The sequence below is a fragment of the Macaca thibetana genome, chromosome 13, assembly GCF_024542745.1.
Source record: "Macaca thibetana thibetana isolate TM-01 chromosome 13, ASM2454274v1, whole genome shotgun sequence".
In the NCBI taxonomy this organism is placed as follows: domain Eukaryota; kingdom Metazoa; phylum Chordata; class Mammalia; order Primates; family Cercopithecidae; genus Macaca; species Macaca thibetana.
In genome coordinates this window covers 63533975-63556016 of record NC_065590.1, presented here as the reverse complement: position 1 = coordinate 63556016, position 22042 = coordinate 63533975, and the positions used below count along the sequence as shown (strand labels likewise).

Sequence of the window (22042 nt, the reverse complement as noted above, 5' to 3'; positions counted from 1 at the left end):
AGCAGTCATATGGCAATCACAAGGCAATAAACGTGGGAGAAAGCCAACCTGCTGAAGATGGCACAGCAGAAAAGCAGAAAATGTGTGGGTCATACACTGCCTATACCAGTTCAGGATCAACTGCCTCTGAACTTCTTATGTGGGAAAGGAGGTTTGGTTTTCAGTTACTTGCAGCTAAACACTTTACTGATCATGAACTTCAAAATGCTAGAAAAGAATAGTACTGATTAGGTGCCATCAACTTTTCAGAAAAGAAGCTATTTCTTTTTTTTTTTTTTTTTTGAGACAGAGTCTTGCTCTGTCACCAGGCTGCAGTGCAGTGGCATGATCTTGGCTCACAGCAACCTCCGCCTCCTGGGTTCAAGTGATCCCCCTGCCTCAGCCTCCCGAGTAGCTGGGACTACAGGTGCATGCTGCCACATCCGGCTATTTTTTTTTTTTTTTTTCGTATTTTAGTGGAGACGGGATTTCACCACGTTGGCCAAAATGGTCTCAATCTCCTGACCTTGTGATCAGCCCGCCTTGGCCTCCCAAAGTGCTGGGATTACAGGCATGAGCCACCACGCAAGGCTGAAGCATATTAAAATCATGTATTCTCTACATTTCATTAGTTAGAGAATCTTTTTTAGACTAACACAGTCCTCTTTTAAAAAGTAAATAACCTCTGAAAAGTTTTCTGTAAGTTACGTCTTAATAAAAGTAACTTCAACTACTTTCCTTTCAATACCTGAGAACTCAGGCAAAAAGAAAAATGGAAATACTAATTGGACAAAATATAGCTAAGACTTTCGTTACCAGGGTTAAAAACACAAAGAGGCTGGGCGCGGTGGCTCACACCTGTAATCCCAGCACTTTGGGAGGCCAAGGCAGGCAGATCACCTGAGGTCAGGAGTTCTAGACCAGCCTGGCCAACATGGTGAAACCCCATCTGTACTAAAAATACAAAAAAAAAAAAAAAAAAAATTAGCCAGGCATGGTGGTGCACACCTGTAATCCCAGCTACTCGGGAGGCTGAGGCAGGAGAATCACTTGAATCTGGGAGGCAGAGGTTGCAGTGAGCCGAGATCGTGCCACTGCACTCCAATGTGGGCAAGAGACAGAATCCATCACAGACAAAAAAAAAACACAAACAATGAGATGCTATTGTTTTCCAATCAGCCTAGCAAAACCAGAGTCAGTTATTGTTTTCACTAACAAGAGCTCTAAAGAGATCCATTAGCATGTTTTTAATTAGGTTACATTCATACATATATTACCATATAGAATGGGAGGTGAAAAGAGGATAATTCAACTTTTTATATAAATACTTGTGTTAGGTATCACTTTTTGTTAATCTTATAATAATAAACCACAGATTCAAAAAAAAGTGACAGAAAACAAATTTATAGCTTAATAAATTATTTAAAAGTGATCACCCTTGAACCTATCTTCCAAGGCAAGAAATAGAACTCAGCTACTCAGGCTGGGCACAGTGGCTCACACATATAATCCCAGCACTTTGGGAGGCCAAGGTGAGCAGATCACTTGAGGCAAGGAGTTTGAGAACAGCCTGGCCAACATGACGAAACCCTGTCTCTACTAAAAATACAAAAAATTTGTCAGGTGTGGCGGCACCCTCCTGTAATCCCAGCTACTCAGAAGCTGAGGCACGAGAATCGCTTGAACCTGGGAGGTGAAACCCAAGATGTGGAGGTTGCAGTGAACCAACATCACGCCACTACACTCTAGTCTGGGCAGCAGAGTGAGATTCGGTCTCAAAAAAAATAAAATAAAATAAAATAAAACCATGTAATGCAGGGCCTCCCTCCATTTTGGGAGGCTGAGTAAGGATACATTCCACACCTTAGTTAAGTATCACTTTTCATACTGTTAGTAGGAAAAGCTGATTGGCACTCAATTTTAACTGTCAATTATATATCATTTGTATATAATTTGTTACACTTACCATCGCTTAAAAACTTGGTAAAAATACTCAGCAATCCACACATATTTTGCCATATGGGAGAATTGGAAGCCTTCCAAAGATTTCCCTGGAAATCTTGTACTTTCTGTACTAACATCATTGAAACTCTAATGCCTACCAATAAGTCATTCATCAACTGTGTTTGAATAATATGATTTCCAGCACATTTTCTATAAAGAAGAAAAGACATTATTACAAAAGGAAATTCAAACAAAAATGTGAACATTTCTAATTCCCAGCAAAATAAATACATTCCTCAAAGGCCCGAAATCAATTTTAAATTATGATAATTTATTCCTCTCTCTTCCATTCCTACAAACATTCCAATTATGTGGATACTAACTGCAAACTTTCAACACCCTTTACTTATCAACATGTCCCTCTTTCTCAGCCAACAACTAACTTTACTTCTTCTAGGGCAAAGGTAAGAAATCAAGAATGAATGACAGAACTTGGGCTGGGCGAAGTGGCTCACACCTGTAATCCCAGCACTTTGGGAGGCCGAGGCAGGCAGATCATTTGAGAAGTCTGCAGTTTGGGACCAGCTTGGCCAACATGGCGAAACCGTGTCTCTACTAAAAATACAAAAATTAGCCAGGTGTGGTGGCACATGCCTGTAATCCCAGCTACTCAGGGGGCTGAGGCAGGAGAATCACTTGAACCCCAGAGGCAGAGGGTGCAGTGAGCCAAGATGGCACCATTGCACTCCAGCTGGGCGACAAAGCAAGACATCATATTTAAAAAAAAAAAAAAAAAAAAGAATGACATAACTTATAAACTTGAACACTCTCTCAACGTTGATATATTTTCCCTCCCTGGCTTTTTTTTTTCTTTTTTGAGATAGAGTCTCGCTCTGTCGCCCAGGCTGGAGTGCAGTGGTGCAATCTGGGCTCACTGCAACCTCCACTTCCCAGGTTCAAGCAATTCTACTGCCTCATCCTCCCAAGTAGCTGGGATTACAAGCAAGCCATCATGCCCGGCTAATTTTTATATTTTTAGTAGAGACAGGGGTTTTGCCATGTTGGCCAGGCTGGTCTCGAACTCCTGAACTCAAGTGATCCGCCTGCCTCGGCCTTCCAAAGTGCTGAGATTACAGGTGTGAGAAACCATGTCCGGCCCCTCCCTGACTTCTAAAATGTCAGGCTCTCTCGCAGATTTTCCCCTACTTCACCAGCACTCCTTCTCAGATACCTTCACTAATTCATCCTCTTCTCCCTAATCTTTTTACGTTAGGAAAGTCCAGGACTCAGTCTTTATTCCTCTTCTTTTCTCCATCTAATTCTCTCCCTTGCTGATCTCTTTAGTTCATCAGCTTTAAATTATAATCTACGTGCTGATAATTCCCAAATTTTTATCTCCAACCCAGACCTCTGTCTAATTCCTTTCTGGTATATCTAACTTCCCGATATTTTTACTTGGATGTCTAACAGACATCTCTAAATAAGTGAACTTATCTTCAACTCCAAATCTGCTGTACCTGCTGCATCTTTATCCTACAAAAACACTGTAATCATCCTTGCCGCCCCTCCTCTCCATTTCATCTATAGGAAAATCCTGTTGGTTCTACCTTCAAAATACATCTAGAATCAGACCAACTCCATTGCTGTATCTTGGCCTGAGCCACTCTCATCTCTCCCTTGGGTTACTGCCATAGCCTCCTAACTGGTCTCTTGCAGCTTCTGTCCTTCCCTCTCAGTCAGTTCTCAACACAGCAAAACACAGAATAATCCTATTAAGGCAAAAGTTAGGAAAAACAACTTGGTAGTTTCTCAAAAACTTAAACATAGAATTATCTTATGAGTCCACTCTTATGTATATACCCAAAAGAGCTAAAAGCAGAGACTCAAAGATATACTTGTACATCAATGTTTATAGCAAAATTATTCACAATAGCCTAAAGGTAGAAACAGACCAAATGTCCATCAACAGACGGATTAACATGTGGTCTACACATACAATGGGATATTATTCGGCCACAAAAAGGAATGAAATTCTGATATATGCTACAAACGTGGATGACCCTTGAAAACACACCTGTAATCCCAGAACTTTGTGGGGCTGGGGCAGGGGCACTGCTTGAGCTTAGGAGTTTGAAACCAGCCAGGGCAACATGGTGAAACCCTATTTCTACCAAAAATATAAAAACAGGGCATAGTGGTGGACGTCTGTGGTCCCAGCTACTCCAGAGGCTGAGGTGGAAGGATCGCTTGAGCTTGGGGGGCAGAAGTTGCAGTTAGCCACGATCCTGCACTCCAGCTTGGGTGACAGAGCCAGAACTTGTCTCAATAAAAAAAAAAAAAAAAAAAAAGGAAACATAAATGAAATCAGCCTGACACAAAAGGACAAATATTATATGATTCATAAGAATCACCTAGAATCCGCAAATTCAAAAAGACAGAAAGTAGAATAGAGATTACTTGGGGCTACAGGAAATGACTTTTTTTAAAAAAATAAAATTTCCTTTCTTTTGGACACACTGAACTTGAGGTACCTGTAGAACATCCAAGCTGAGATGTCCACAAGTCAACTGTCAACTGATCTCCATCAGTCTACCACTCAGGAAAGAGATCTAACTTGGAGTAATAAATTCAGGAATCCTGAGTATATAGGTGGTGGCTGACACCAAAGTGGACATTATTAAGCAGTTCAAACAAACAAAATGAAAAGGACAGAACCCACCTTTACACGATGACCATAAAAAGAAGAGCCAAAAAGGAGAAGAAGAGACAAAGAGCTCCTGCTATGGCAAAAGGCTACCATGAGTGAAAGACGATGATGTACAGGTATTATTTCTGCTCTCTCCCAGAACCTCCTCAAACCAACAGCCATGGGATTTAAAATGTAAAAAGATAAATTCTAAAGGCAACCAATATGCAACAAGACAATAATAATAGTATTTCAGAAGCTGCAAAGCAGATGATGAGTGATAACTGACAGCAGAATCAAGAAAAGTGGACGCTCAGCCAGGGAACAAGCCCAGAAGCCATTCGATTTGTAGTACCAAATGGCTCAGAAACCGTTGGCACTAGGTACTCCTTGATGTGGAGGTAAACATAGGATTGAAAACAGGAAGATTAAATACCTCTGAGCCAGAAAACAACTTATCTTTAGAAAAGGTAAAACAGGTGTCTGGCAAGGAAGATAGCACACACAGATAAGGCAACAACATATTACAAAAAGGAGAATTAGGTAAATATATGCACAATGCAGGCCAAATACTGAGACCTCAGCCTTCTTCCCTCACTCAGCAACCAGACTATTAAGACAATGGTTTAGAAGATTCTTCCATGGCAAATCCAGTATCTAAGCAAAAAGATTTAAACATACTGACATCTTTAGGTTTCCTCAAGGAAGAGTTCCCCCAAGAAACAGCCCAGCTAGACTAGCCTACAATAAAATCTGCAGTCAACTCCACCCATAGGCACAGGCATTCAAATCAATCCTCAGTGTCCCATTATTAAATATGACTACCCGAGCTGGGCACGGTGGCTCACGCCTATAATCCTAGCACTTTGGGAGCCAAGGAGGGAGGATCACTTGAGCCAATGAGTTCGAGACTAGCCTGGGCATTATAGTGAGACCTCATTCCTACAAAAAATTAAAAATAAAAAAAAATTAGCCAAGCATTGTGGCAGACACCTGTAGTCTCAGCTACTTGGGAGACTGAAGTGGGAGTATAACTTGAACCCGGGGAGGCAAGAGGTGCAGTGAGCCAAGATCGTGCCACTGCATTCAAGCCTGGGCAACAGAACAAGACCCTGTCACCAAAAAAAAAAAAATTTATATATAGATAGATAGACAGATAGATAGAAAGAAATATGTAATTGCCCAGCCAAGGATCACCAGACTTCTAAGGAAAGCTTCTAATAAGAAATATACTGAACAAAACCAGCAAACAGAAACAAGCAACTTGGAAGAAACAGAGACTATGTAAAGATGATAAAAAACAAAAAACTATCATGAATATATCCTCAGAGAAATAACAGAGGATATTTCACTCACGAAATAAAAACAGGATGCTATGAAAAAGGAACACACTCAGGTGAGGAAAAGAGTTCTTTCACTTACTCTCATAACAATTTATTAAATTTTTAATTTTTCATTTAAATATTTTAATATAGTTTAAATATTAAAATTCTGTATTTATTAAAATTAAGTATCAAACCTCTAAAAAATAGATTTAAACAATTGGGTCTAATATTAATGGAGAAAGGGGCTGGGCATAGTGGCTAACGCCTGTAATCTCAACACTTTGGGAGGTCAAAGCAGGTAGGTTACTTCAGTCCAGTAGTTTAAGACAAGCCTGGGCAACATAGTGAGACTCTGTCTCCAAAAAAATACAAAAATTAGCTGGGTGTGGTGATGCATGCCTGTAGTCTCAGCTACATGGGAGGCTGAGGTGATAGAAACACTTGAGCCCAGGAGGTTGAGGCTGCAGTGAGCTATGATCACACCACTGCACTCCAGCCTGGGTGACACAGCAAGACCCTGCCTCAAAAAAATGTAATAGTAATAATATTAATGAAGAGGGATGAAAAGATCACATTCTGAGACTTTCAAATTTTTCTTTGTACAAAGACAATGTACAACTGCAAGTACGCACACACAAATGCCAACATATAGCACTTGCCTATTTTCTTCCACGATTTCAATTAAACTCTTCTGCAGAAAATGAAGCACTGAAACAAAAGAATATGACAAACCAGAATTTAAAACTGTGAACTTCAACTTCGATAAAATATTTTATATCACTGTTATATAAAATGATACCATGATATAGAAACAAAAATTTAAAAGGAAGGCGCATGATGTACCTGAGTTATCTACAATGCTCTACCTATTGCCAAGAAACTTAAAAGAGCCAGTTCCAAAATGACTCATAGAAGCCATCAACTCATGGAACAAAATAAAATAATAGGACTTACCATTTTTAAGCAGATTATTAACACCTGCTCTACCTGTAGAGGAAAAATTGAACGCTGGTAAGGAGTTTCATGACCAAAATTAGTATCATTTAAAACCTATGATGTGACGAGAGGCGTTAGCCAGAAAAAGGACTAGAAAAGTGCTGCCTTACCCAAGTTAAAGTTCTCCATACAGGAAGATATATTGTCAATTACTTTCCTATAAGAGTATAAGTCAGTAGTATTCAATTCTTCCTGAAGACGAGAAGTAAAACGGTGTACAGCTTCAGGTAGAAAAAATTCAGGTAGGCTATTTAGTGAGCTAGAAAAAGAAACAAATATTAAAAATCTGACAATCTAATAGCCCCAGAATATGTGGGGAGGGAAGAGAATTATACAAATGTGGGAATACTGAACTAAACCTTCAAAATACAGCCAGAAAATTACAACTCCACACTACCATCACTGTAATTCCCTGACCTATCAGCTCATCTGGTCTCCCTGCTTCCATCTTGCTTCTCTCCCATCTCCCAGATTATTCTCAACAAAGTAGGCAGAGTGACGCTGTTAAAACACCATGTCAATTCTCTTACCAAAGCCTCCAACAATATCCTTCTCGGTTAAAGTACTAGACGAAGTGTTTGCAGTGACCTACAAGGTCCTCCCTACACAATCTGGCACTACCGTAAGCTCCTGACCTCATCTTTTTTTTTTCTTTTCTTTTCTTGATTTTTAAACGGCATCCATCGCAATCCTGACCTCATCTTGATCCTTGTTCACTTAGCTCTAGCTAGATGGCCTTGCTCTGTTCTGACATACCAGTCTTTGCTCCTGCTGTTTCTTCTATCAAAAAGACTCTTCTTTCAAATATACTCAACAATTATTGTCTCATCCCTTTCAGGTCAATCTCAATTATCTTATCACGTCTGAGCAAAGCTGTATGAAGTGACCATAGTATTTTAAATTGTAACCCTCACCCTATCCTTTATGTCCCCTTTCCTCCCTCCCCGCTTTTAGACAGCACTCATGCCATCTAATAGCCTATAAATGTTACTTATTTACTTTGTCTATTTTCTATCTTCCCCTTAGAATGTAATCTCCATTCTGGACTGTTTCATTCATTCTACCCCCAATTCCTAGAGGAGTGCTGAAACACAGTAGGCAGCCAATAAAAATTTATCAAATGAATAAATTAAACATATCAATTTTGCCTCAATTAATATAAATCAAAACTGATAGGCTTTGTTCTAAATATAACTGGACAGTTCAAAGTTTTTCTGGAAGAAAAGAATTCAAAAATGGGAATATTCAGAGTAAGAAAAGTCACTAGAGGGATGACTTAACACTGATACATAATTAAAACACATTATCAAACTATAGTAAATAAAAGTGTGGTATTGGTGTATGAACAAATGGACCCAAATCAGAAATTAAACCCATGTATATACGTGAACATATAACACAATATGGTGGTGTTCCAAATATGTGGGCAAAAATGGACTATTCAACAGTTTGGATAAGTGGTTCCCCATATAAAAAAGAAAACTAAATTGAATCCCTACCTCATACTACATTCAAACCTTAATTCCAGATAGACGTAAGGGTTGAGCAAAAAAAAACAGTATAAGGCCTGCAAATAATATTGTAAATAATCTTGTATTACAGAAAGCCTATATAGTAAGGTATAAAACTCAGAAATCTACACACACAAAAATTAGCTGAGTTGATAACCAAAATAAAATTTTAATTTTTGTAAAGACAAGACACCATGAGAGAGTTTAAAGACAAGTAACAAAGGAATGTATTTAGCATATCATCTATACAGAAGTCTTATAAATCAAGAAAACATTCTAACAAGAAAATGTACAAAGGATATGAAATAAAAAAAAAATAGTCACTCAAACTCCACACATTGAAAAATGTTCAATCACACTAGTAATCTGGGATACATAAATTATAATGATAGCATCTTCACTCATTAGATTTTAAAAGATTTAAAGATTCATATTATCCAATGTTGGAAATATATGAAGAAGAAATAAGCATTCTAACTCAATTGGTAGTGTGGGGGAGTACAATTTAACAAGAATTTCAATAGGCCTAATTTTTGGTCCAGAAATTCTACTTCTTGGAATTTATCTCAGAGAAATACACATATATAATTATATACATAAGAATATCACTGCAATGGGGAAGTGATTACTTTAAAACATATAATATAAATCATGCAATATGTACCATACATAGATACATATATGTCATATATACAGTACATTTAAATTTTGGTATATTCATATTACAGAATATTTATAGCTGAAAAAGTAAGGACTGTTGGCGGGAATGTAAAATGCTGCATATTGAAAACAGTATGACAGTTGCTCAAAAAATTAAAAATAGTATGACCATATGGTCCAGCAAACCCACTTCTGGGTATATATCCAAAGAACTGAAAGCAGGATCTCAAAGAAATATTTGCACACCCATGTTCACAGCAGCATTATTCACAACAGCCAAGAAGTGGAAGCAACCCGAAGGTCCACTGAAAGATGAATGGATGAACAAAACACAGTATATACATACAACAGAACATTAAGCCTTTTAAGAGAAGAAAATCCTGTCATATGCTATAGCAGGGATGAACCTTAAGGACATTACGTTAAGTGAAATAAGTCAGTCACAAAAATACAAATACAAATATTACACTAATATGAGGTATCTAAAGTAATCAAATTCCTGAATGGGAAGTGACTGCCAAAGCCTGGGCAGGAAATGGGGAGTTGTTACTTAATGAGTACAGAGTTTCAGAGCTTTGCAGATGACAAGGTTCTAGAGATCATTGCACTGCAATGTGAATATACTTAATAGTGAACTATATATAATTAAAAATCATTAAGACTCAAACATCGTATGTTCTCACTCATAAGTGGGAGCTAATCTATGAGGATGCAAAGCCATAAGAATGATACAACGGACTCTGGGGATTCAGGGGAAAGGGTGGGAAGGGGGTGAGAAATAAAAAGACTACAAATTGCTGGGTACAGTATACACCGCTCAGGTGATGTGTGCACCAAAATCTCAGAAATCACCACTTATTCACGTAACCAAATACCACCTGTTCCCCAAAAACCTATGGAAATAAAAATTAAAATTTTTAAAAAAGAATTCATGTAAAAAAAAAAAAAAGGTTAAGACTGAGGTTTTACGTTACGTGTCTTTTACTACGATTTTTTTTAAAAGGATTATATGACATGGAAATATCTCTAAGACATTCTTTAGTGAAAAAACAAGCTACAGAACATTATGTAGAATACAATCTCGTTTACAGATACATTAAAAAAAGTAGAATGTAACACACATATGCCGACCTCAAAGAAAAGGTCTACAAAGATAAATACCAAAATGGTAAGTGACAATCTTTATTAAGAAAAGATAAGTCCTAAACAATGAAATGGAAGCCTTACCTTTTGTTTTGTATACTTCTATATAGTTTGAAATTTTTACACCAAGCCTATATTCCTGTGTTATCTGTGTAAATATATATTTAAACCAAGAACAGATAGGATAAAAAGATGAAAAAACAGCAAGATGACATTTAAACATAATCAATAAATGTAAATGGATTGAGGGAGGAGTTAGAAAACTACAGCCCACAGCCTGTTTATTAGTCCGTGACCTATTTTTAAAAAGTTGTAATTAATCAGTGAAAACAGAGAAGAAACCGTATGAATGAACTTTTTGTGATCTATATCAGTTCAGTTTTATCAAACCAAGGAAGGAATTTTAGTTACTTTCAGTCAAATTCAACACTTTTTAACACCCGATTTCCCTTCCTTTTTTTCTTACCTTGCCAATACTTTCTTCAAGGGATTCTTTAGACTCAAAGAAAGATAAATGCCTGCTAAAATATCCAAACAACTTTGAATAGTGGGATCACACACGCCATTTCCATCTACTTTCTCCAGCAGAGGCACAATCTATAATACAAAACATTGAAGTAATTTTTCTCATATCAAGTATAGCAAAGTAACATGGTTCTAGATACTCTTTAAAGTCTCAATTGCTGGGCACAGTGGCTCACCCCTGTAATCCCAACACTTTCAGAGGCTGAGGTGGGCAGATTACTTGAGCCCAGGAGAGTTCAAGACCAGCTTGGGCAACACTGAGAAATCTTGTCTCTAAAAAAAAATACAAAAATTGGCCAGGCATGGCGGTGCATGCCTGTAGTCCCAGCTACTCAGCTACTCAGGGGGCTGAGGCAGGAGGATCGCTTGAGCCCAGGAGGTTGAGGCTGTGGTTGAGCTAAGATTGCACCAGTGCACTCCAGCCTGGGTAAGAGAGCGAGACCCTGTCTCAAAAAAATAAATAAAACAAAGTGTCAATTATAAGGTGAAATATTTTCCATAGTCCACTGTCAAGGATACCGATTTAAACACCTATTTCACTATTTATTAACTTTTTAAACTCATGTCCCCAGCTCTCTCTTTACCCTCCAGACCCACCTCCACAGAGAATCACAGACCTGTTAACGGCTTACGGTAAAGAACAGCTGTAGCACAATTTAAAAACCAGTAACAAACTTACTTGCTTTCCAAAAAAAAAACTATGTGTGCTCAAATGGTAAATCCTAATACCGAAATACTAATTAAGTATAATATTTATATTTTAAATTAACTTTTAAATGTGCCTGCTAAAAAGTTTTGAAGATTCATATATTTTAAAATTTATCTTCACAAAAGAGGTATGTACAATTATCTTCTACCTTATCTATTTACAGCTCAATTATGATAGAAGCCTGAATGTGGCTTCTACTGCTGTTTTGAATACGAGGATATTATACAATAAACAGAAAAGAAAAAAAAATACCTATTTGTTAATGATAAACTGATATGCAATAATTAGGGGCCAAAAACTGTCAGTGATTTTTTAAAATCCTTAATAGCATGATACTCTTAAAAATGTATTCATGAATATCAATTCAGACTTACTTGTTTAACATAATGGATTTGTGACACTCCATCCGTGAGTTGTACACAACGTAACAGCAAAGAAGCTAGATTTTTCCCTTCCACATCAGCAAAAGCTACATAACATATACAAAAAAAATTTTTTCAATGATTTAACAGTAAGTTAAATATAACTTTGCCTTTGTTGTCCATTCTACAAAATTTTTTAATTATAAACCAAAGCAATAGGTGGAACATAGTCTGAAGACAGAATTTTAAGAAAATTTTTACATCCAAAACATAAGGAAAAACATAAAGAATTTGAATATTATATGCTAGGGGTCCCAGTGATTAAAATACTCTGCTTGCAAACTAGAAAAAAATACATTATATAAGGGAAACCAGAAGTCACCTACATTTCAAAGTTTCAAGGTCCTGATGGCAAATGGTCAACACAGCAACTTGCATTTCTTTCTTCTTCTTTACACCCATTTTAAATAGAATTAACAGTAGTCACTGCAAGAAAGAAGACTTTAAGGCATTAATGTAATGTTTCTCAACCTCAGCACTATCAATTTTTGGCTGGGTTCATTCTTTGTGAACAGTATCATCCTATGCATTATGTTTCATGCATCCCCATCTCTACCCGTTAGATGCCAGTGGCACCCTCCTCCCTCCCAAGTTGTGATAACCAAAATACGTCTCCAAACATTGCCAAGTGTCCCCTGGGGGGCAAAAGTGCCCCAGAATAAGAATCACTGTCTAAGAATTTCTGATGTGAAGAAGAAAAATGTTTTAAGCTCAAGTTTATTACTGACTGAAGTTATTTTACCTACTATGACTCAGTCTTTGTATTTTAAAATATAGCAAACTTTCCTTTTAGTGAACACACACACCAAAAAAACCTAGCATAGTTTTTCCAAAAATAAAGTACTTCAAACTAACCTCAGTGACTTGTTAGACTAACAGGAGGTACCACCATGTACTGATTTCTGCAAAAATGAAAAAAAAAAAAAAATTTTTTAATATTATTCTCTTGAGTTTGCTTTTATTGATACTTAACAAATCAACTGAAAGACTACACGACTACACACTAATAGTACCACGCCATCTGGAAAGAAGTTGGTAGCGAAATGTCATAGGGCTCTTTTCTTGATGCAGTTAGCATTTTTAGCAGTATTTATGATGAAAATATTAGAGGATATAATGTAGTACATGTATAAAACTAATCTGAAAGGACATGTTGAATGATGCAATCAGGAATAAAAACAGGTCAATAAACTGAAATAATGAGCAATACGAAATTTACCAAGATGAAATAGAAATAAATGTAAAGGGCTGCATTTAGTTTAGGGGAAAAAACTCAGAAATAGAGGCTGGGGAGGCAAAACGTAGTTTGAAACAGCTCAACAGCACAAGATGACAGCCAAAAACCACAGAAGTCAGCCATATCAGAGCGCCTGATTTTATCCAAACAGGTCAGGTGACATGTATAGCGCATTAGGTGCAGCGCTGGTGGCCATACTTTAAGGAGCCGTAACAAACAATGTAGCTGATTTCTGAAGGACCTAGAGAGCACCTCCTTCAGAGAACAGCTCAGTTAACCAAAGGTGTTTGGCCTGGAGAAAAGTCAACAGGACAAGAGCCTTAAAACAGCTACTAGACTGTTTTGGAGAAAAAGGGAGTAGATTTATTTGTCTACTATAGACTTATTGTCTTGCTATTAGTAAAAGTTAGTACAAGCTACAGGGAGACAGACTCCAGATCAATACAAAGGAAAAGCTCTATGTTCCCACTAAGGACTGGGCTACCTTTTAAACAAAGAATTTCCCAACACCAGGAATATTCGAAGAGAAGATGACTGAATATTTTGTCTTGGACTCCTGAAATAGCCCCCTAACTGGTCTCCTAACTTCTGCACTTACCTCCAAAGAGCCCATTCTGTTTACAGTCATCAGAGCAATCTCTTTAAAAAAAAAAGCTCTCATCAAATTGAATTACTTACTCTCTTCCTTAAAACTTTCCAAGGGTTTCTAAATACACTTAGAATAAAATTCAAACTTGAGGCTGGGCATGGGGGCTCGTGCCTGTAATCCCAGCACTTTGGGAGGCCGAGGCGGGTGGATCTCCTGAAGTCAGGAGTTCAAGACCAGCCTGGCCAACATGGTGAAACCCCCTCTGCACCAAAAAAAAAAAATACAAAAATTAGCCGGGTGTGGTGGTGGGCGCCTATAACCCCAGCTACTCCGGAGGCTGAGGCAAGAGAATCGCTTGAACCCCGGAGGCAAAAGTTGCAGTGAGCCGAGATAGTGCCACTGCACTCCAGCCTGGTGACAAGAGCGAAACTCCGTCTCAAAAAATAAATAAATAAATAAATAATAAAAACTTGAGATTTTGCCCTTCCAGGCCCTAAATAATCTGGCCCTGCCTTCCTCCACTCTTCATCTCAAACCAATCTCCTCTTCACCATCTCAAGAGCTTTGCACTTCCTCATGCTCTTATTCCCACCTAAGAGGCTTTACACTTCCCAGTATCTCTGCCCCTTAATGTTCTTGCAAGACTGACTCCTTCTCACCATTCATGTTTCTGCTGCAATATTACCTTCTAAAAGCCTTCCATGACCACTCTTATCTGAAATCTCACCAATCCAACACACGTAGACACCATTTCCGTTAATTTTCTTCATAGCACTTACTAGTACCAGAAATTACCCTAACGTGTACATTTGTGTATTGTCTGTCTCCCCTAGTAGCAAACTGAATGAAGGCAGCAACTTTAATCTGTTTTGTTCATGTTTCAGGCCTCAATTCCTAAACCAGTGCCTGGCACATAGGTGTTTAACAAACACTTGACGAAGAAACAAATTAACAAACATTTGTCAGAGATGTTCTAGAAGAGATACATGTCTTTAAGGGCAGGAAGGTGGACTACCTGGTTTCTAAAATCCATTCTACACCTAAGTGACATTCTACATCTTAAGAACCTATGGTCTGTTTGGGAAGTAAGAAATCAATACAGTAATGGCAGGTGAGCAACCACTTAACCAAAAATGGACGCAGCTAGGAAAGTGTCGACAACAGAGTAATTTGTAAAGGGACAGTCAGATCTAGCGGAATTGAGGCACGCTTCCTAAGAAAGTAACCACTGTACAAATCCAGAAGAGATTGGGAAACCTAACTAGGGAGACTATTCTCTGGTGAAAGGTAAGCAAGTTTGCAGGAGGATTTGCTCTTGCAATTCTGAGGGCTCTACAAAAGCAGACTCGGTAATTATGCCTGCTCAAACGTGTGTCTTGAAGAACCGGGGTCCCCCAGGGGGTAAATCCCCTGTCTACCGCAAGGCCAGAAGGTGCCCAGTAAATTACACTCCTCCTAAGTCCCACTTACTGCTTCCCTTTAGAACGCTGCTTCACTCTACACCTTCCTGGCTGACTCCCACAAACATTCTCTGGGCGATTTCTGAACCACGTGGAGTTGAGGAATGACAGTGGGAGAAAGGGGTTAAAGTGCTGTCTCCATGGAGACCTTAGCGACCGGAAATCAGTTTCACAGCCGCCGAATCCTAGCGATACCAAAAATTGGGAATTAGTGTGGCTCGCCAGACGGCCCTAGCAAAACTGGCCGAGCCGAACGCAAAGGGTCTGGCAGGCAAGACACCTGGGAGCCAAACCTCGTGCCCGTCGGCGTCTGAGAAGAGTCGGAGGCGCCTGGTCAAGTCTCGGAAGCAGGTTTTCTTCTACGGCGTCTCCGAGACTCGCAACGCGGACCGCGGTAGACTACCGGGTCAGGGCGAAGAGAGGGAGGGAGGGGTAACCTGGGGGAGTCATCGCGAGAATTGACCAAACGCAGCTCCTCCAATCAGGAGTTCGACGGTGTCGTGACGTCACCGGAGTGGGCGGTAGCTATCGGGTCAGCGCCGCGCGTTCCTCGTGGTGTTGGGGCTGACCGGCCGTTTTGCGCACACGTGATTCTCTTCACGTGCTTGGACGCCCGGGAAGCGCTTTTGTCCTAGTCCAGACCTTCCACCTTTCTCCCACTCTGTTGGCCCAGTGCAGAGTCTAGGAGAAATCTACGTGAAGTTTAGAGCCTGCGAGATGGAGCAGAGGGTTGGGCGGCGACTGAACGGAAGCCATGAGAAGAATTCGGACTAAAATGAGAAGTGCTGTACCAACGTGTGCCAAAGCGCATTTGTTCATTCAATGGATAGCGAGCTTTACTGTCAGAGCGTCTCCAGGCGCTAGCCTTGGAAGTTATCCCCTACTGAGGATACATATATTACGCAGCACATACAAATTGTCAGATGGTTCAGTCCTTGAAAAATACAACAACTTGATGTCACTGGGAGTTGCGAAAGGGGCCAAGATCAGGAAATAGACCTGATACTATCATCAGGAGGATTAATTTGGAAAATAGAAACATGTCAGTTCCCTAAACGTTAATGACAAGTTTTTAATAATTATTTTCCGAATTTTTTATTATTACCTTGCCTTGGTTTTCTTTGTAGCTTTACCACATATGTATGTATCACTATCTTGTTTTGTTCAATTTTGAACTTTTTGGAATTGTGTATGTATTCTGCAGCAATTTGCTTCTTTCAGCATTGCTTTTCGTATTCACCTACATAAAAGCAGGCGGCTGTGGTGCTCTTCGCCCAGGCTGGAGTGCAGTGATGCTATCTCGGCTCACTGCAACCTCCGCCTCCCAGGTTCAAGCGATTGTCCTGCTTCAGCCTCCTGAGTAGCTGGGATTACAGGCGCACGCCACCACGCTTGGCTAATTTTTGTACTTTTTTAGTAGAGACAGGGTTTCACCATGTTGCTCATGCTGGTCTTGAACTCCTGACCTCGTGATCTGCCCGCCTCAGCCTCCCAAAGTGCTGGGGTTACAGACGTGAGCCACGGCGCCCGGCCCGTAATTTTGCATTGTTTAATATACTTCATTATGTATCCATCCTGCTGCCTCTTATCGTGGATTATTTGCAGTTTTTGCTCTAACATTGCTGCTGTGAACTATGTTGTGCATGTCAACTGGTGAGTGTGAGCAGACGGTAAATATGTTGTACATATCAGCTGGTGAGTGTGTGCAGACGGTTCTCTACCATAATTTTTTGTCATATTTTTGACCCGGACTGATAGTAAGAAATACATTGTAGACTTTGAAACTGTGGACATATAAGTATTCACACATAACTGAAGTAAACATTTCTTGAAATGCTACTTTACAGGAGCTGTGAGATTTTATTTCCTTTTTTTTGTAAATTATGGTAAAATACACAACAAAATTTATCATTTTAACTATTTTTAAGTTTTATGCTTTTTAAAATATGTATATTGTTTCAGACCTACTAATTATATAACTCAGTGGGTCCGAACCCTTTTTTTGTTCTGACCAAACCATTTTAAAGGGGCAGACACTGCAACTCTTCACCCTACACAGTGAGAGGTGGGCTAGGAGGCAAACATAATAAACATATGTTGAAAGGTGAAATTACTGTTAAAACTTAAGACAAATTAACAGGGTTTAACTGAGCAAGGGGAAAAATGATTCTCAAATCGGGCAGCCTCCAGAATCATAGCAGATTCAGAGAGACTCAGAGAGACTCCAGGGATGCCTCGTGATCAGAGCACGTTTATAGACAAAGTAAGGAAAGTAATGTACAAAAAACAAGTGAGGTACGGAAGCAGCTGGATGTGTTACATACAGCTTGGTGTTTGCCTTACCTGAGCACAGTTTGAACAGTCAGCATTGTATGAATAGTTGAAGTATGGCTGCTGGGATTGGCTGAGACTCAGCTATTGTTACAGAAGTACACTCCTAAATTAGGCTTTCAGCCTTGTCTACCTACTAAGTTAAGTTATGGTTCATCCATAAGGACTCAAATACGGAAGTACAGAGGCTTTCTCAGGCCATATTTAGTTCAATTTAACACCGCCATGGAAAAAATAGGGGAATGGAAAGTGAGAGTATAGGGGAGATACGTTACAACATTAAATGGGATAGTCAGAGTAGGCCTAATTGAGTCAAGATTTGCAAGAGACATAGACACTTGGGGAAGGGGAAACCTTCCATACAGAGGGAACAGCCAGTACAAAGTTTCCAGGGCAGGACTTGCCTGTTCGGAGAATAGCAAGGAGGTAAGAGTGGCCGGAGCCAAGCAAGGTTAGTAAGGAGTGGGACAAGGGGCTTTGGATTATGTAAGGCTTTCACGTTATTTTATGGATTCTTTCACTCATCAGTGAAATGAGGAGTGATTTTGAGCAAAAGAATAATAAGATTTAATGTACATTTCAAAATAATCACTGGAGCTACTTTGTTAAGAAGAGACTGTAGGTCGGACGTGGTGGCTCACGCCTGTAATCCCAGCACTTTGAGAGGCTGAGGAGGGCGGATCACCTGAGCTCAGAAGTTCAAGACCACCCCAGGCAACATAGGGAAACCTTGTCTCTACAAAAATACGAAAAAATTAGCTGGGCATGGTGGTGTGTGCCTGTAGTCCCAGCTACTCGGGAGGCTGAGGCACGAGAATTGCTTGAGCCCCGGGGGCAGAGGTTGCAGTGAGCTGAGATTGTGCCACTGCACTCCAGCTTGAGCTGCAGAGTGAGACTCCATCTCAAAACAGAAAACAATAAGAGACTGTAGAGCCTGCAGGAAGCCCAGTGAGGCTGTTGTGGTAAACTAGGCAGGCAGGATGCTGGTGGCACTGGCCAGGGTGGTAGCAGTGGAGAATGGGAAGTGGACAGATATTGGATGTAATCTGAAAGTAGAGCTAACGGGATTTTTTCTGAAGGATAGAATATGGGTATGAAGAAATGAAGAGTCAAAGATGAGTCCAAAGTTTCTGGCCTGAGCACCTGGAAGGATGAAGTTGCCAAAGTTTACTTGGAGCAGATTTGAATGGGTTTAAAAGAGACTGGGAAGAGAGGAATCGGCAAGATCAAGCAAAGGCAACTCCTTCTAGTCCTTCTAATACACAAGGGGTAGATAAATGGAAGGTAACACCTGGAGGAAGTATACTGCAAAAGCAATCTACAAACCCAATGCAATCTCCATTGAAATACCACCATTATTCCTCACAGAATTAGAGAAAACAATTCTAAAATTCATATGGAACCAAAAAAGAGCCCGCATAGCCAAAGCAAGACTAAGCAAAAGTAACAAATCTGGAGGCATCATACTACCTGATTTCAAACTATACTACAAGGCCATGGTCACCAAAACAGCGTAGTACATAGGCACATAGACCAGTAGAACAGAATAGAGAACCCAGAAATAAACCCAATACGTGTGACCAACTGAACTTCGACAAAGCAAACAAAAACATAAAGTTGGGAAAGGACACCCTTTTCAACAAAAGATGCTGGGATAATTGGGTAGTCACATGTAGGAGAATGAAACTGAATCCTCATCTCTCGCCTTATACAAAAATCAACTCAAGATGGATTAAGAATTTAAATCTAAGACCTGACACTCTAAAAACTCTAGAAGATAACTTTGGAAAAACTCTTCCTGACATTGGCTTAGGCAAGGATTTCATGACCAAGAACCCCAAAACAAATACACTAAAAGCAAAGATAAATAGTTGGGACTTAATTAAACTAAAGAGCTTTTGCACGGCAAAGAACAGTCAGCAGAGTAAACAAACAACCCAGAGAGTGGGAGAATGTCTTCACAATCTATACATCTGACAAAGGACTAATATCCAGAATCTACAACAAACTCAAACAAATCAGTAAGAAAAAAACAAACAATTCCATCAAAAAGTGAGCTAAAGATATGAATAGCTAATTCCCAAAAGAAGGGCCAGGCGCAGTGGCTCACACTTGTAATCCCAGCACTTTGGGAGGCTGACGCAGGCAGTTCACCTGAAGTCAGGAGTTCGAGACCAGCCTGACCAACATGGAGAAACCCTGTCTCTACTAAAAAATACAAAATTAATCTGTAATCCCAGCTACTCAGGAGGCTGAGACAGGAGAATCACTTGAACCCGGGAGGTGGAGGTTGCAGTGAGCCGAGATCTCCTCATTACGCTCCAGCTTGGGCAACAAGAGCGAAACTCCGTCAAAAGAAATTAAAAAGTAAAAAAATAAATAAGAAGAAGATACACAAATGGCCAACAAACATATAAAAAATGCTCAACATCACTAATGATCAGGAAAATGCAAATCAAAACCACAATGCAATACCACCTTACTCCTGCAAGAACAGCCATAATCAAAAAAATCGAAGAACAGTAGATGTTGGCATGAATGTGGTGATCAGGGAACACTTCTACACTGCTGGTGGGAATGTGAACTAGTACAGCCACTATGGAAAACAGTGTAGAGATTACTTAAAAAACTGAAAATAGAACTACCATTTTATCCAGCAATCCCACTACTGGGTATCTACCCAGAGGAAAAGTTATTATACGAAAACGACACTTGCACACGCATGTTTATAGCAGCACAATTCACAGTTGCAAAATCTTGGAACCAATCCAAATGCCCATCAATCAACGAGTGAGTAAATAAACTGTGGTATATATACAATGGAATACTGCTTGGCCATAAAAAGGAATGAGTTAACAGCATTTGCAGTGACCTGGATGAGTTTGGAGACTATTATTCTAAGTGAAGTAACTCAGGAATTGAAAATCAAACATCATATGTTCTCACTGATAATTGGGAGCTAAGCTATGAGGACAGAAAGGCATAGGAATCATACAATAGACTTTGGGGACTTGCGGGGAAGAGTGGGAGGGGAGCGAGGGATAAAAGATGACAAATAGGGTGCAGTGTATGCTGCTTGGGTGATGGGTGCACCAAAATCTCACATCGCACAGACCACCACTAAAGAACTTACTCATGCAACCAAATACCACCTGTACCCCGATAACTTATGGGAAAAAATAATAAAGTAAATCAATCAATCAATAAAATCCCCCCCCCCCGCCACCACACACACACACAAAAAACCACCACCAACAACAACAAAAAAACCCTACGTTCTCATAGAAAATCATCTGTTACTTTCCAGACAGACAAACCCCAATTATTTCCAGGTAACAGAGGTTTGGTTTTAAAGGTTGAAATAGCGACATCTTTGAAGAAGATATCCTCTTTTTTGCTAGACATCTGGTGGCATTACCAACTTGAGACCACTTTAAATTCTCTGCTTGAAGTTTTTCAGGACACAATAGCATTAATTTGAACTACAAACTTTCATAAAGTATGTATTTTATTTGTGAAAATGTGTTCCAAGGAAATTTTTAAAGGATCCTTAGTATATAAAAGTGTAAATGAAAACACTTGACAAGGCCTGGTGCGGCGGCTCATGCCTGATAATCCCAACACTTTGGGAGGCCAAGGCAGGTGAATCATTTGAGGTCAGGAGTTTGAGGCCAGTCTGGCCAATATGGTAAAACCCTGTCTCTACTGAAAATACAAAAATTAGCTGGGCATGGTGGCGGGCACCTGTCATCCCAACTATTCAGGAGGCTGAGGCAAGAGAATCGCTTGAACCCCAGGAGGTGGAGGTTGCAGTGAGCCAGATCACACCACTACACTCCAGCCTGGGTGACAAAGGGAGATTTCATCTCAAAAAAAAAAAAGAAAAAGGAAAAGAAAATACTTGGCATACTAACAGTGGACTAGATAAAATCGTAAAAAGTAATCCTTGTGTCAACATTTTCTTCAATGTAGTTTAGCATTGCAAATATGTACCTGTAAAAATAATATTTTCCACTCAATTAGAAAAGGGAACTAAAAATAATTATTTAGAGCTGGGCACAGTGACTTCTGACTGTAATCCCAGCTACTTGGGAGGCTGAGGCAAGAGGATTGTTTGAGCCCAGGAGTTCAAGGCTGCAGCATGCTATGATCACAGCTAGCCACTGCACTCGAGTCTGGGCAACAGAGACAGACCCTGTCTCTACAAAAAAATTATTATTATTTAATGACATGATTTTATATGTAATTATTAAGATTCTTTTACATTTGAATGGACATTTGAGTAAGTAAAAATTGACCTTTTAAGGCCACAAAGAAAAGGCTTTAATTGCCTACATAATTACTACCTGTTCATTAAGGTCTGCAGCAGCCAAAACCTCAGAAGCAATGTGACTGACCAGTCAAAAGTAAGGTTCTCTCGCAAGTATTATTTTCCATACGGAAAAACGTGGTAGTGTCTCACAGTTTCATAGTCATTTTTATATCTCCCAAAATTATCACGTATGGTACTCTGCAAACAATGCAT

The 22042-nt window shown here is 39.5% G+C and overlaps 1 protein-coding gene across 11 annotated transcripts in view; it reads right to left on the bottom strand.

Annotated features, from left to right (window-relative positions):
* The window catches only part of THADA (THADA armadillo repeat containing), a 352471-nt gene extending 336852 nt beyond the window's left edge, over positions 1-15619 (bottom strand). For 6 of the 11 annotated variants that reach the window (XM_050754774.1, XM_050754781.1, XM_050754780.1 and 3 more), the window contains exons 1-9: positions 15480-15619; positions 12756-12802; positions 12227-12326; positions 11853-11947; positions 10711-10841; positions 7041-7189; positions 6889-6921; positions 6594-6642; positions 1946-2133 (exon numbers count right to left, since the gene is read on the bottom strand). In XM_050754774.1, coding sequence (XP_050610731.1) covers positions 1946-2133; positions 6594-6642; positions 6889-6921; positions 7041-7189; positions 10711-10841; positions 11853-11947; positions 12227-12302 — 721 coding nt within the window. In that variant the 5' untranslated portion in view covers positions 12303-12326; positions 12756-12802; positions 15480-15619. Of the gene's footprint in view, positions 1-1945; positions 2134-6593; positions 6643-6888; positions 6922-7040; positions 7190-10710; positions 10842-11852; positions 11948-12226; positions 12327-12755; positions 12803-15196; positions 15442-15466 lie in introns of those variants that run through there. The other 5 variants (XM_050754775.1, XM_050754782.1, XM_050754784.1 and 2 more) reach the window with 3 other exon arrangements.
* Between the last annotated feature and the right edge of the window lie 6423 nt (positions 15620-22042).